The sequence below is a fragment of the Phascolarctos cinereus genome, unplaced genomic scaffold, assembly GCF_003287225.1.
Source record: "Phascolarctos cinereus isolate Bilbo 61053 unplaced genomic scaffold, phaCin_HiC Scaffold_726;HRSCAF=1367, whole genome shotgun sequence".
Lineage (NCBI taxonomy): Eukaryota > Metazoa > Chordata > Mammalia > Diprotodontia > Phascolarctidae > Phascolarctos > Phascolarctos cinereus.
In genome coordinates this window covers 247,729,200-247,745,261 of record NW_027556098.1, presented here as the reverse complement: position 1 = coordinate 247,745,261, position 16,062 = coordinate 247,729,200, and the positions used below count along the sequence as shown (strand labels likewise).

Genomic DNA, 16,062 nt, shown 5'->3' with positions numbered 1-16,062 from the left:
AGTTGAATTTTTTTCCCTAATAGCTTTGAGATAGTTCTAAAAATCAAAGGACTCAGTATTAGCACTATTATGTACATTGCCAGTTTGGTTATTGTAAATAAATATCTCAATTATGAGGAGCTGCATTTGTTCATTTATATTTTAGAGATCTGGGGACTTCATATAATGTATTGCTCATAAGACAAATGAGTAATTCAAGGTTATTTTGTCTTTTCTTCCCTCCCTCTTCCCTTTCATTTCCTCCTACTAGCCATCAAATATGATGGAGTCGAAGTCATTGGTTATACTGTTTGGTCCCTCATGGATGGCTTTGAATGGCACAGAGGATACAGCATTAGACGTGGATTATTTTACATAGATTTCCTAAGTCATGATAAGAAGCTGCTGCCAAAGTCTTCAGCCTTGTTTTACCAAAAGCTGATAGAAAGAAATGGCTTCCCTTCTTTACCAGAAAATCTACCAATAGAAGGGACATTTCCTTGTGGCTTTGCTTGGGGAGTTGTTGACAACTACATTCAAGTAAGTCAGCTGTCACAAATCAACAATCCCATCAAGTCTTGTTTCTAGTAAGTAGTGTTTCATTTTTAGGCTAAAAATAGCTATATGCTTTCAATTCTTTGGGCTAAACAGTTCCACAATGATGCATGGCAAAAACCAAATTTGATAAATTATACCTTCCACAAAAATATTCTTACTTTCATAATGAACTTGAAGCAGTTGGAAAAAGAGAAAATTAAATATATCAAAGTTTATGAGAAAGAAACAGTATGAAATTAATTATCCTTCAATAATTCACTAATCTTCATTTATAAAACTAAATATATTCTTCATGTTAATATTCACTGTGGTATGTAATTATTACAAAACAATCCATCCAGAGGTAATTGTTGGTATTCCCACATTCAGTGGAATTCTTTTATCTCTTAAAATTTAAAGGTGGTAGTCACTTTTAGAGTTGTATTATATACTTTTAAAAGCAACTGGCTTGAATGGAAAGAGCAGGTAGGTATGACTGCTGAGCCACAACAGTACTATTTGAAGGATCACGGAGTGAAGGAGAGATGCTACAAATTTGAAAGAAAAATCTCCCAGTTTTTTAAAAGGGGAAGAGAATAGAGTTTGCCAGACTCTAGGCTGGTAAGCTTAACTTTGATTATCAGCAAGATTTTAGAAGAGATTCTTAAAGAAATGGTTATGGAGCATCTAGAGTCAGCGTGATTCCATCCAGAACAGGCCATGCCAGATCAGTATTATTCCCTTCTCTGACATGGTAACAGCTGGTGTAATGCTGTACTGAGATTCTTAACCTGAGATGCAGGGAGAACCAAGGGATCCATGGGTAGGTTCCAGACTGTGAATTAAAAAATATGTTTTTGATAACTATATTTCAGTATAATTGTTTTCCTTTGTAATCCTGTGTATTTCATTTTTATCCATATTTTGTGCATATGTAATAAGAATGTTACTCTGAGAAGAATCTATTGGCTTTATCATATTGTCAAAGGGGTCCATGACAGAAAAAAGGTCAAGAACTCTTTGTAGTCTACATAAATTTAATCTACATTTTAGCAAAATATTTAGTAAAGGAGATGATTTTGTTCTTATGGAATCTTGGGCTCTATTTATGTGGATAGTACCTATGATTTCATCAGGATATGGATCTCCCAGGTGAGGAAAATCCCTCTACCGACTTAGCTTGGCAACTTCTCTACAACTTAGGGAGCTACCAAGAACACTGAGAAGCTAGAAGCCTGGCCTAGGGTCACAAAGCCAGCCAGTGTGACATTTTCTCTGGATGTCCTCTATGCCTGGAATACTCTCCCTCCTCCCTTCTCCTTTCTGACCACTCCTTTTAAATTCCAAATAAAATCCCATCTCTTACTTTCCCTAACCCCTCTTAATTCTAGTGCCTCCCCTCTGTTAATTATTTCCTATTTATCCTGTAGATAGCTTGCTTTGTATATATATTTATTTACATGTCTCCCCCATTAGATTGTAAGTGCCTGGAGGGCAAGGATTGTCTTTTGCCTCTTTTTGTATTCCTAGAGCTTACTCAGTACCTAGAATTTAGTAGGTGCTTAATAAATGTTTATTAATTGATTGATTGATTGTCAGAGGCAGGATTGAACACAGATATTCTTGGCTTCAAGACTGGCTCTCTGTTATGTCACATTGCCTCATTTTTATATAATCATGGCAAAATTGGTTGATTTGGAAAGACTCAAAACAATTCATGACAGCTTATTTGTCTTCACGATCTGAATAATGGAAATACAGAAAAAATTAGTCCTGCAATTTGTGGAGTTACTTTCAAGAGCCACAGTAATTTATAATGATTGACTAAATGAAAAAGCTTTCATTAAGTGCTTACTATGTGCTAAGCGCTGTGATACTGCTGGAGATATAAATATAAATGGTCAGTAATGACCATGTATTTTGTTTACCTCTAATTCTGTTTCAGTTTTGTAGACCTGGGCTTATGCAAGATATCCCAAAAGTCCTTCTGCAAGTTTAACTTGCACAAAGACTTTTGGGACACCTTGCATGTTGAACAACAAAGAATAATACTGATAAATCTTTATTTTATTTTATGTTAGGCAATTGGGGTTAAGTGACTTGCTCAGGGTCACACAGCTAGTAAGTGTCAAGTGTTTGGTCTGAGGCTGGATTTGAACTCAGGCCCTCCTGACTTCAGGGCCGATGCTCTATCCACTGCCACCTAGCTGCCCCTTGATAAATCTTTAAAAGGGTATAAGTAGAACTTAAGTTTTGTTACTCAGGAAATGGAATTTCCTGTCATTATAAAGAGATTGCGAGAAATGTGAACTATTTTATATTGTGGACCTAAAGGAGATTATGTTGTTTAAAACACAATTCTAGGCACCTTAGAGGATACAAAAAATAACTCATCTCTTCTTTCATTAGACATTTACTTTTCCTATTTAAGTCTGAGCCTAAATAAACCCTATGGATTATTCACCTATATGAATGCTATAATCTGGATAACAGATATTCTTCAACCACTTGGTTTTTCCTTTGTTGATTATTTGTTGAATCATCTCAAGAGGGCGCTGCCTTGTTCTGAGGCTTGACTGAACCAGCAAAATGACACAATGTCACCTCAAACAAGAGCATTTAGGATACCTCACCACATATATATAAACCTTCCAAAATTTAGACCGTGCTAAATCTCTTCCACGATAATGGCAAACACCTTAGGTAAACATACCTCTCCCTGTTTTGTGGTGAGCTCATGTATATCGAGGAGTCTCATTTGGCAAAGGTGCTGTCATTATGTATGGCTTGAAGGGAGGCAGAATAGACCACTCTAGCCTATTCTCAAACCCTTCTCCAATGGAGACTTTCATTCTGCCAAGAGGGGAACCAAGAGGTTAGGGCTAGAGACTACTCTGTTCTCCTTAGGGAGAGGGGGTACCAGGATAGAAGTAGATCTCTCTGATGGGGTGATGGGACATAGACCCCTAAAAGGAAAAGACCATGTCCCTAAACTTTCCCACACAACCTAGTCCCTGGCATTTCGTCTAAGGCATCTGGTTTATCCCAAATCACCTAGATACTCCATAATCCTTTTAATTGCCCTTTCACTGTGGCTTTTCAAATACTTAACTCCGTTCATTGTCTATACCTGGCCCACCCCAGGCTATTTATCACTTCTTAATCCCATCAAGTTCTTTTCACTGACCCTTTTCCCCTTTTTCTGTATAAAAGAATCAGTCTAATATTCATCAAGTTGCAAATTTGCTAGGAATCTTGCCCACCATACTGCTGTTATAATATTGCAGATTCACTGGGAACTCTGCCTGTTTCTACTGGCATTACAATAAACTGCTCTGGACTGAAAGAAGGCTTGAGTGGTTGAATTCTTTCCAGGCAAAACTCCCCTGTATCCTTACATTTTGGGGTCCCCAGCACCCCAAGCCACAATGTGTTTGCTTCTTCTACATTGTTTGTCTAGGAAATGTGATCAGTTTCCATCTAACTAATGGTCACTTTGTTGTTTTGAGGAGAAAGAGGAACCTCCAAGGCTTGACCCTTTTCTCACCAAACACCATTTCTACTAGAATGCACATAGTGAATAGCAAAATAGAAATCAGAGAAGTTATACATAGGAGAATATATACTAGACTTTACAAAATGAAGGAGATCTCCTATTGGGAGCAAGATGACTCAGCTCAACCAAGAAAGTGTCCTAGATCTTACCCAAAGGGAAATTCCATGAAGTCTCCAGAATAGCAAGCTGGAAATAGGGACATGATAGAAACTTACCTCTCTTCTTGTGTCTTCCCAGACTTTTGCTTTGGCAACCTGAAGTGGGGTTGGTGTCTTCCACCTTCTCTCTTGAAGCTGGAAGCCAGGAGCACCCAAATGATGAATCCCCCAAGGGGACTGGGGAAAGCTAGAACTCTCTTATTGCTCACCAACTTTGCCCTGTCTCTTATGCAGGGCAAGGCATTCATCTCCACCAATAAGGAGGAAGTCTCATACCAACAGGCTTTGGGACAAGGGATTACATAGTCAATAAGCTATAATAAATAGACTGTAAGAACAGATCTTGTATTCTCTATATCTTTTATTCATTTGATGTATTTGTGATGATAAATATGTGTCTTACCATGGAGCATCACTTTTGAAAGTCTGCTTCTTCCCTTGGGGCATATGCACATCATTTTCACAAATATTTATACAGATGGGAAAGGTTTTTTTTTCAACTTTGTAAATCCTTTCTATCTTTCTTCTGTTTGGTGTCTTCCTTTTGGTTTCATGCTTAAATGCCCTTAAATTGACTTTGCTTATTTGAGGTCTCTTCCAAGCTTCTTTTTAAACTTGATTTATCTTCCACTGCATTTCTGTATTTGATGATGTAATAATACTCGATATCTTCCATTATCCTTCTCTGTGTCAGATTTTATAAATGAGTTTATAGTATAATAAACTTATATTGCCCTAGGCTGCCATATCTTTCTGAATGACAAGCAAGTCAGTATTTGCCAACAGGCATTTAAGTTGCTTTGGGGTTGCTCATTATAGTCAAATCAGTTAAATTATATCAGTTAAACTTCTGCATAAAATTATTGTAATCAGTGTCTATAAATTTTCTTCCATCAATATCTTATTTTTTTGTCATCAATAACTTGTTTGTTAGGTTATATTGGTTTTGTTTTAAATTTGGTGCCTCACCTTTTTCTGTTTTATTTTTTCTTTCTTCTAGCTTCATACTAATTTCAATCTGTCCTTAGTAAGTTGGTGGTTTGACTGTATAGACAGCTGATTCAGGAAAGATTCCCACATAAGTAACGAGTCATTTCATGAGGAGAACAGGCTTAATTGCCTTTGGGAAATTGCAGAGCTCCTTTAATGACTTCAAACTTTTCCTGAAATAAAATCCATCTTTTTGACACCAATATTATAGCAATGTTGTTGTATGGCCACAGATCTTGGAATACAGCAGTCTCTAAAGCATTAAAGATGAGTAGCATTTAGAAGACAATGTAAAGAACAGATTGCAACACATAACAAACAAGAAACTCCTGAAAAGAACTGGAGTAAAGGATAGAATCAGAGAGATATTTGATTTAAAAGAAGCAAAGAAACAAAAAACAAGATGAGCTGGTCACATGACAAGAATGAGGTAAAACCAGTTGACGGTTAGAGTGTTCCACTGGTATCCTTGCAGTGGTAAGAGGAAGTGAGGAAGGCACTGAGCATATTGGGCATACCAACTATGGCAAACTTATGAGAAGATAAGAACACTAGTCCCAAAAGATGGGGATGCAAAGAATGGGTTCCAATCTGGATCATTGAAGACCACTTTCAGATCTACAAGATCACAGATCTAGTCATATATTTGAGTAGGTGTAAATGACTGTGCAAAGCAGAAGATGAAAGACAATAAATCACGAAAAACTTAAAGTGTAAGAAAGAGTATGTTCATAAATAGCTATCTTATGTATTGAATATGAATCACAGAACTTAGAGACAAAAGGGACATAAGTGCCCATCTACTTCAATCCATATCTGAAAAAGAATTCCCAGTGCTGCATACTCCACACATCGTTATCTAGTTTCTGCTTTGAAGATCTCCAATAAACGAGAACCTACTACCTCCCAAGGTAGCCTTTTCTACATTGGGATTACTCTAATTGTTAAAAGATTTGTCTTCATGTCAAGACTAAATTTGCCTCTTGATAATTTAAAGAATAGAATTTGATTCACCGACCTTTTAAAGAATGAAATTATTATTAAGTCAAGTCAAGAAGTTATTAGCTCTCCCTTTGGAAGAGAGAAGACTGCAGCAAATACCTGGATAACTGAAGCCTCTCCTTCCCCTATCAGTGCTATGCTTCTATACCAGACTTCTGATTTAGTTCCTAAACTGTTGAGTTTTTTCTTCTCTCTGTCCATGTGTTCAGTAGTATATTCCAATGACAAAATCATTTCTATTTTTTTCGTTTCATTGATTTTCACACAAAATGTTTTCTCTTTGGTTCCTGGATTTTCTTATGTCAATGTATCTTCTTAATATACAACAGTATCCTTGTTCTTTTCCCTATCGTGTTTCTTTGGAATAAAGTAGCTCTTGTACTAATGAAGCGGCTGGGCCAAAGCCAAAAGGAAGCTCAGCTGTGGATGTGTCTGGTGATGAAAGAAAGTCCAATGCTGTAAAGATCCATGTTTCATAGGAGCCTGGAATGTAAGATCTATGAACCAAGAGAAGCGTGACGTGATGGAATTCCAGCTGAGCTATTTAAAACTCTAAAATATGATACTGTTAAAGTGCTGTACTCAATATGACAGTGAATTTGGAAAGCACAATGGTGGCCACTGGATTGAAAAAGATTAGTTTACTTCCCAATCCTAAGGAAGGGAATGCCAAGGAATGTTCAAATTGCCAAAAAATTATGCTTATTTCACATGTCAGCAAGATTATGCAAGCTAGGCTTTAGCATTATGTGAATTGAGAATTACCAGAAGAGCAGGCTGGTTTTCAAAGAGGAAAAGGAACAAGAGACTAAATTGCCAACTTTCACTGGATTATGGAAAGCAAGGGAGTTCCAGAAAAACATCTACTTCTGCTTCATTGACTGCACTAAAATCATTGACCGTGTGGATCACAATAAAAAGTGACAAGTCCTCAAAGAGATGGAGTACCAGATCGTCTAACTTGTCTCCTAAGGAACCAAGAAGCAACAATTAGAATCAAACATAGAATGACTGAATGGTTTAAGATTGGAAAAGGACTATGACAAGGCTCTATATTGTCACCTTATTTAATTTATATGCAGAATACATCATGTGAAATGTCAGGCAGGACGAATCAAAAGCTGGAATTAAGATTGCTGGGAGAAATATCAACAATCTCAGATATGCAGGGTGATATCACTTTGATGGCAGAAAGTAAAGAAGAATTAAAAGCCTCTTGATGAAAGAAGAGAGTATAAAATCTAGCTTGAAGCTTAACATAAAAAAAACTAAGATATTGGCAACTGGTCCTATCACTTTCTGGCAAATAGAGGGAGAAGAAATGGAAGCAGTGTCAGATTTTATATTCTTGGACTCAAAGATCACTGCAGACAGCAACTGCAGCCATGAAATTAAAAGATGCTTGTTCCTTAGAAGGAAAGCTATGGAAAATCTAGACAGCATACTGAAAAAGCAGAGATATCACCTTGCTGACAAAGGTCTATATATAGTCAAAGCTATGGTTTTTCCAGTAGCAATGTGTGGCTGTGAGTGTTAGACTATACGAAAAGCTGAGTACCACAGAATCAATGTTTTTGAATTGTGGTGCTGGAGAAGACTTTTTAAGAGTTTCTTGGACAGGGGGCAGTTAGGTGGCGCAGTGGATAGAGCACCAGCCCTGAAGTCAGGAGGACCTGAGTTCAAATCTGGCCTCAGACCAAACACTTGACACATACTAGCTGTGTGACCTTAGGCAAGTCACTTAACCCCGATTGCCTCACTTAAAAAAATTAAAAAATAAAAGAGTCTCTTGGACAACAAGGAGGACAAATCAGTCAATACTTGAAGAAAATAATTCAGGCTATTCACTGGGAGGCCAAATTCTGAAGCTGAAGTTTAAATACTTTGGCTGCATAAAGAGAAGATGGGACTCATTGGAAAAGACTCTGATGTTGGGAAAGAGTGAAAGGAAAAGGAAAAGGGGAGAGCAGAGGATCAGATGGATGGATAGCATCATGAAAACAATGAATATGAACTTGGATAGACTTCAAGAGATGGTATAGTATAGAAGGGCCTGGTGTGTTATGGTCCATGGGGTCACTGTAAGAGTTGGACCCAACTGAATGACTGAACAACATATAGTTGAGACCACAAATTTTACTACTGACTGTTTTCTTGGATTTCTTCTCTGTGAATTTCTTAGCTTTCAACTGATAATCTTCTTCTCTGTACTTTGAATGGTATTAGGTTTGGGAGGTATGCGTAGGCATTTTTCTTCAACTCCCTTCCTTTTTCAGACGATAATAGAGTATAAATTTACCAGGCAAATAAAGTCCTTATCAGCCGTAGTTAGGTAGACTCCATCCTTAGCCAGGAGCCTGGTATTCCTATATTTTCAGTTGTCTTCCAGAAATTCAAATCATTCTTGAACAATGTATTCTTAGCCAACTGTTTGCTTTCCAGATCAATTTTTTAAAAAAATTCTTTATCCCTTTCTTTTCAATGGGCAGCAGTGAAGAAACCACTACTTGTATCCCTGTGGTTTTCAGATTCAGACTTCATAAATTTTGGCAGTGCTTCTTCGTTCCTTCTGGCAGTCTCATTAGTGCCTATGTGAATCATAAAAATTGAGGAGTAGTCATTCACTTTAACACAGAAATAGGAACACAGAGTATGTTTGGGGAATAGGGAAAAGTCTTATTTGACTAAAAATGGAGGATGCATGATATGCAGTAGTAAAATGTAAGTCTAGCAAGGTAGGATGGAAACAAATACTACAGTGGAGGGCCTTGAATGCTAAGAAATCTCAACAATTCACTTCCATGCCTTGCTTTTCTTACATATGACACTCCATCTCCCAGCTCCTAGCATTTCCCCTGGCTATCCCCCCCATGCCTGGAACACTCTACTTTCTCATTTCTGCCTCCTGGCTTCTTAGACTTCCTTCAAGTCTCAGCTAAATTCCCACCTTCTTCAAGATGCTTTTTTTCTAGTCTTCCTTAACTTCAGTGCTTTCTCTCTGAGATAATCTCTAATTAATCCTGTAGGTATCTTGCTTACATAATTGTTTGCATATTGTTTCCCTTGTTTCACTTCGAGTGAATACTTTGAAATCAGGAACATTTTTTTTTGTCTTTCTTTGTATCCCTAGTGCTTAGCATAATGCCTAAAACTAGTAGGTGCTTGATAAATACTAGCTGGATTGAATGATGAAAATTCAATTAGACATACATTAATTGTCCACTTTGTGCAGGGTATTATACTAAATGTTGGGAATACAAAGGTGAAATGAGAAATAGTACATTCCCTCAAAGGGGTTTCTACTCTAACAGGGAAAATGGACTTTATTTGATAGGTAATAGGGAGCCATAGGAGGCTTTTGAATTGGGAGCAATAGAACCAGAGCTAGGCTTTACAAAGATTGATATGGAAGAAGTGAGCAGAATGATGGGCTAGAGTGGCCAGAGACTGACCAAAGCAGTTAATTAGGAATAAAATGTGAGAAATATTAAGGACCTGAACCAGGGTGGTGACAGTGGGAATGGAGAGAAGAGGATAAATGTGAAAAATATTACAAAGGTAGAAATAATAGACTTAGTGACTGAATTTGGTAGGGGCAGGGGAAAGGAAAGAGTAAAGGATCATTCAGTGGTTTACCACTTTGAGTGCTGGGAGAATAGAGGTTCCACGAGTAGAAATAGAGTCCTAAAACATAGGCTATTGCATACTTTGTAGTGACGATCCAGTGGAGCCCACTATTACCAGCTAGCTCCCGATGCTTAGGCTCTGTTACCTGTTAACAACACCCTTATCTCTCTTGGTTCTGTGTTTGATCCCTCTTTTGGTGCTCCAGTCGATTATTAAGCCGGACAAGTTTGCACATCAGTCTTTCTGTGAGTACTCTTCAATCAAGTTATTTTTCAAAATCTGTTCCAGAAGCATACAGACCCAGCCCCAGACCATTCTTAGCTGACAGAACTCCTTTACAAATTGAACTAAATATTTCTTTTCTTCCTCAACATTTAGGGTTGCAGTTGCTGCAATTCCCCCCCCCCATTTTCTTTTCTTTCTTAGGCAGCCAGTTATCACCTAGAACTGTCCTTTGGTATCCTGTTAGTACCATGACCATGGGCTCCCCTTTTCCATCCAGAGTACTGTGCAGTTATATTTGGCTCTTTTAGAGACTCTTTTGGCTCTTTTAGCATGGTGCAATAAAATGGGAATCAGAGCACTGGGGCTCAAATCCTGGCCCTTCCACTTGCCATGTGATCACTGTCGAGTCATTTAACCTCACTGGGTCTCAGCCTTTTCATCCATAAAATGAGATAGTTATACCTGATGACTTCTAAGGTCCCTCATAGCTCTAAATCCATGATTTTATGACCTTCCTTTTCACAAGAGGTGCTACTCAAACCTGATTATTTGAAATTTATGGAACTGTGTCTGAAAGATGAGGTGATACTGCCCCCCAAAGACTATAAGCTTCCACCCACTGTCATTGTAAAATAGATGGGGATCCTGAAAAGCTATCACTATGGGAGGCGAGGGGAGTGTTTTCATGTCACCTTCGTTGAACACAATTGCCATGGTTCTAGGGGTCACAGTTCTTGAAGTCAGCGCTTGTAGCTGCTCTCCCAGATACTTTATATACCCACCATTCAATGATAGGGAAAGAAGAAGCTGCCTTCAGAGTTTGAAGGTATAATTACTGAGTTGTCTAGGTAGTAGTGACATCCTTCCTCAGAAACCTTGCCTTTAGGAACCAGCTCAGCTGAAGTGATTCAGATAAAGTGTATTGGGATGGACTTAATATCACAGCAAAATTTATTTGCTTCTTTTAAGACATTAGGGGTAGAGAGGGAGGTGGAGCCAAGATGGTGGAGAAAAGGCAGCAACCTCCCTCAGCTCTCCCCCAAACCCCTCCCAACACCTTTAAATAATGCCATAAAACAATTCCTGGAGTGTCAGAACCCACAAAAGGATGTGGTGAAATAACTTAGACAACTTAGAAGGTCGGCAGAAAAGGTGTATTGTACCTGAGTGAGAGTGGAGCACAGTTCAGCTCAGGCTGTGCCAGCATAGATCAGGCCTTAACAAACCAGGAGCGGGCCTTGGGAGTGACTGCATCAGTAGCAGCAGTGTCTGCTTCCAGAGCTCTCAGCTCACGCATAGTAAGGGGTTGAACAACTGATCAGGAGATTACAGGGGTCTCTTTGCTGGCACTGGGGGCAGAACTCTGTTGCTTTGCCCATACTTAGATCCAGGTTGCAGTCTTGGGGGGCAGTCCCAGGGTGAGGAGAAGTACTAGCACACCAGAACTTGTGGCTGCAGTGAAGCAGGAACCCTCCTCACACAGTTCCAGGGCAGAAAAGAGTGCTTGTGGTCACTCACAGACCAGAGCACAGGCCAGGAAAGGAATAAACACCTCTCTTTAGATCATACCACCTTGGAAGAACTGAAAACTTACAGGTCCCTAGAAATATCTCTGAAAACAGCTACACAAAATCCCTGAAGCTTAGGACAGCAGGCCTCCACCCTGGAAGCAGAACCCTGCTTTAACAAAGAATTAAAAGTCAAGAAATGGACTAGAGAAATGAGCAAACAACAGAAAAAAAATTCTGACCATAGAAAGTTACTATGGTGACATGGAATATCAAAACACACCTTTGGAAGAAGATAACAAAGTCAAAGCTCCAACATCCAAAGCTTCAAAGAAAAATATGAATTAGTCTCAGGCTATGGAAGAGCTTACAGAGGATTTTGAAAATTAAGTAAAGAGGTAGAAAAAAATGGGAAGAGAAATGAGAGTGATGCAAGAAAATAATGAAAAAAGAGTCAAAAGCTTAGTAAAGCAGACACACACAAAAAAACCTAAAGAAAATAACACCTTAAAAAGAGAATAGGCTAAATGATAAAACAGGTGCAAAAAGCCAATGAGGAAAAGTATGCCTTGAAAAACAGAATTGGCCAAATGGAAAAAAGAGGCACAAAAATTCACTGAAGGAACAAATCCCTTAAAAAGTAGAATTGGCCAAAAGGAAAAAGAGGTACAAAAGCTCATTGAAGAAAATAATTCTTTAAAAATTAGAATTGAGCAAATGGAAGCTAATGACTTTATAAGAAATCAAGAAACAATAAAATAAAACCAAAAAGAATGAAAAACTAGAAGACAACATGAAATATCACATTGGAAAAACAGCTAATCTGGAAAATAGATGCAGGAGATACAATTTAAAAATTATTAGACTACCTGGAAACCATGATAAAAAAGAAAAGAGACATGAGGGGTAGAGATAGAAGAGTTCAGTAGGCATATGGGGAGGAGATCCAACATCAAAACACTGTAATACTGGCCTGCCCCTCACTTCTCCTACTCCTTTACTATCTGTTAACACTTTTCTTCTTCCACTACACACCCAGTGATTCATCTCCAACTGCTTCATCATCATTCTTGTTTCTCCATACTATGTTTAGGCTCATTCACCACTAGTCTTCCTATGCCCCTGTGTTTCCTGGCACCAGTAACTAGCTCTTGGAACTCCATCCAGTCCTTTCCCTTCTCAGATACTGTTACAGGGGTAAGAGCCATGAGGGGAACTTGCTATTTTTCTCCTTGTATCTCTCAGCCCTATAGCATCCTCAGCTTCTGAGACAAGGAGGATCTTCTGGGGCAGGAGACAAAACCAAGGAATAGCCAGAGAGGTAGGAGGAAAATGACAGAAGAAACCATGCTAGGGTAAAAATCATTAGAAATAGTGAGAATTTGTACAATTAGATTTGTGTAAAATATCAGAGAAGAGGGACGTGGAATTAAATATTTATAGATAGGAAGTTAGTAACCTTGGTACCTCTAATCAACTTCAGAGCCTCAAAAGTGGCATTTTCAAAAGGAACATTTAAAAGAATACTAAAATATCAGTAACTGCAGACTGGCCGTTTAAATTTATTATGGAAAATCATAATAAACATGCTAGCATAAAAATCACATTGTACTAAGTCATTATTTTCACTTTGGGCCTCAGTTTTTTCATCTGTAAAATGCAGAGGTTGGACTAAGTAACCTCTAAGGCCCTTTCCAGATCTAGACTATCCATAGTTGCTTAGATATACCTATTATGTAGTCTTATAGAATATTAAAAAATAATTTCATATGTTTGGAAATTGTAGGAGATAATTCTTAGAGTTTTTTTTTTTTTTTTGCTTTTAGGCAATTGGGGTTAAGTGACTTGCCCAGGGTCACACAGCTAGTAAGTGTCAAGTGTTTGGTCTGAGGCCGGATTTGAACTCAGGTTCTCCTGACTTCAGGGCCAGTGCTCTATCCACTGCACCACCTAGCTGCCCCTAATTCTTAGAGTTTTATGAAACATGAGAAATTGTTTACATTTTTTTCATAACCTATGTAGAAAGAATTCTTTTCTAACCTAAAAGAGATAGCTACAAATAAAAATAAATACATCTGCATAAAATATTTCCTTATTTAAACTGTGTGTGTGTGTGTGTGTGTGTGTGTGTGTGTGTGTGTGTTAGAAGAACATAAAAATGGTTTCTCTTCAAAATTTTAGGGCTTTAAAAAAATCTAACTTTGTTATCAATTATCCCCCAGCTGCCTTACCCCTACCACTTCATTTTCTGTTTATTATCCCAAATTTTTCCACTTTCCTTGTCATTTCCAACATTAGTCCTATGTGCTGTTTTGACTCTAGAACATAAATTGATGAACAGTCATGCAAATCAACCTTTCACATACCAAGTCTTTAGTGTTTCACGTTCACTTGAATACAGGGATTCTTAATCTGGGGTTTGTTAACTTGAATTCTTTTTTGATAGTTGTATTTCAATATATTGTTTTCTTTGGTATTTCTCAGTATTTTGCTTTATGCATTTAAAAAACAATTCTGAGAAGAGGTCACCCAGAATTCTGAGAATGGCCTCATAAGACTGTCAGTCCATGACACAAAAAAGGTGAAGAGCCTGTACTATGATACGAACCACTCTCTTTTTACCTGCCTCTGATGCCTCATTGTGATTGGAGGTCACCCTGAGATTTTGAAGTCTGTGCCAGGGGAGAACAAACTTTGGCATGGCCTAACAAGCTGGAGAGGCACCTTCCACAGGCCAAGCAGCTATCTAACTTGATGTCAGTCATCCAAGCTAAGTCTGCAGAGGCTCCTCACCAGTTGTTTGACCACCAGTTGATGAATGTTTTTGGCTACAGCTATATGAAGCCAGGCCTCTAAATGGCAAAGGGTCATAGTCATTGGCGGTGGAAGGACTCTCTTGAGTGAAACCCCAGGCCTTCTGATATACTGAAATATATATGCATATTTTTTTAACCTAGACTTGTAGGAGATTGTCAATTGAGTACTCATGCTGCCTTTATCCTTCTATCAACAGAAAGGCGAATATTTACCTAAACAGACCTTGGTAATTTTCACTGGTTTTTTGCTAGATTTTTCTACTGGAGATAGGAGAAAATGAAGTTAAGCTAAGTCTATATGTTCACTTTCAAACTTAAGGAATAAAAACAACTTTGTGATATCATCTCATAGCTATTAGATTGACTAAAATGATGGAAGGAGAAAATGGCAAATGTTGCAGGGGATGTGGAAAAACTGGGACACTAATACATTGTTGGTAGAACTGTGAACTGATCCAACCATTCTGGAGAGCAATCTGGAATTATGCCCAAAGGGTTATAAAACTGTGTATACCTTTTGACCAAGCAATACCATTATTAGGTCTGTTTCCCAGGGTGATCAGGGGAAAAAGGAAAATCTGTATGTTGTAAAATATTTATAGCATCTTTCTTTGTGGTGGCAATGAACTGAAAATTGAGGGGATGCCCATCAATTGGGGAATGGCTGAACAAGTTGTGGCATATGATTGCAATGGAATACTGCAACGCTATAAGAAATGATGAGTTGGTTGATTTTAGAAAAAACACGTAGGCTTGTATGAAATAATGAAAAGTGAAGTGAGCAGAACCAAGAAAATGTTGTATATAGTAACAGCAATATTGTTTGAAGAACAGCTATGAGTGACTAAGTTATTTTGAGGATTATAAGTACTCAAATCAATTACAAAGGACTCATGAAGGAAGATGCTATCTACCTCTAGAAAAAGAATGATTAACAGAAGTATGCATAGTGTGGTTTTACATATGTGTATCTGTGTAAAATGGTGGCCTTCTCTAGCGTAGGGTGGGGAGGGAAGGAGGAAAACAGTTTGGAACTTAAAATATAACAAAAAATAAAGAAAGAAACTTAGGGAACAGCTTAATCTTCTGTAGCTCTCTACTTGTCAAAGATGATAGTAACTCTCTGTTTCTTCTGAACTCAATGGTGGTTTTATATTATGTTTTGTATGACGAGGAAAAGAAGGAGAAGGAAGAGAAAAAAGAGAAGAAGAAAGAGGAAAAGAAGAGGAGGAAGAGGGGGGAGGAAAAGAGGGTGAAAGTTAAGAAGGATGATGAGGAGGAGAAAGTTAACTACTTAACTTAGGAAGGGAGGAAGTGGTTTAGGGAGGAAACATTTATATAGCACTTATTATGGGCCAGGCACTGTGCTAAGCACTTTACAAATATTACCTCATTTGATTCTCACAAAACTGCAAGGTAGGTTCTATTATTTTCTCCATGTTAGAGTTTAGGAAATTGAGGCAAACAGAGGTTAAGTGACTTGCCTGGGGTCCCACAGCTAGGAAATAAGTATCTGAGGCCAGATTTGAACTGCTTTAAGATCTGCCAAAATGAAATGGGAGAAATTTTTGTTACTGTAAGGAAATGCCTATGCCTCCGATATGTGAGTAGGGCCATACTTACATCCTATAATTTGGGAACCAATCCATCTGGGTGCATAATTA

At 38.1% G+C, this 16,062-nt stretch overlaps 1 protein-coding gene across 1 annotated transcript in view; it reads left to right on the top strand.

Moving 5' to 3' along the window:
- The window catches only part of KL (klotho), a 65,356-nt gene that overhangs the window by 27,826 nt on the left and 21,468 nt on the right, over positions 1-16,062 (top strand). The window contains exon 3 of the mRNA XM_020997203.2: positions 251-519. Coding sequence (XP_020852862.1) covers positions 251-519 — 269 coding nt within the window. The remainder of the gene's footprint in view (positions 1-250; positions 520-16,062) is intronic.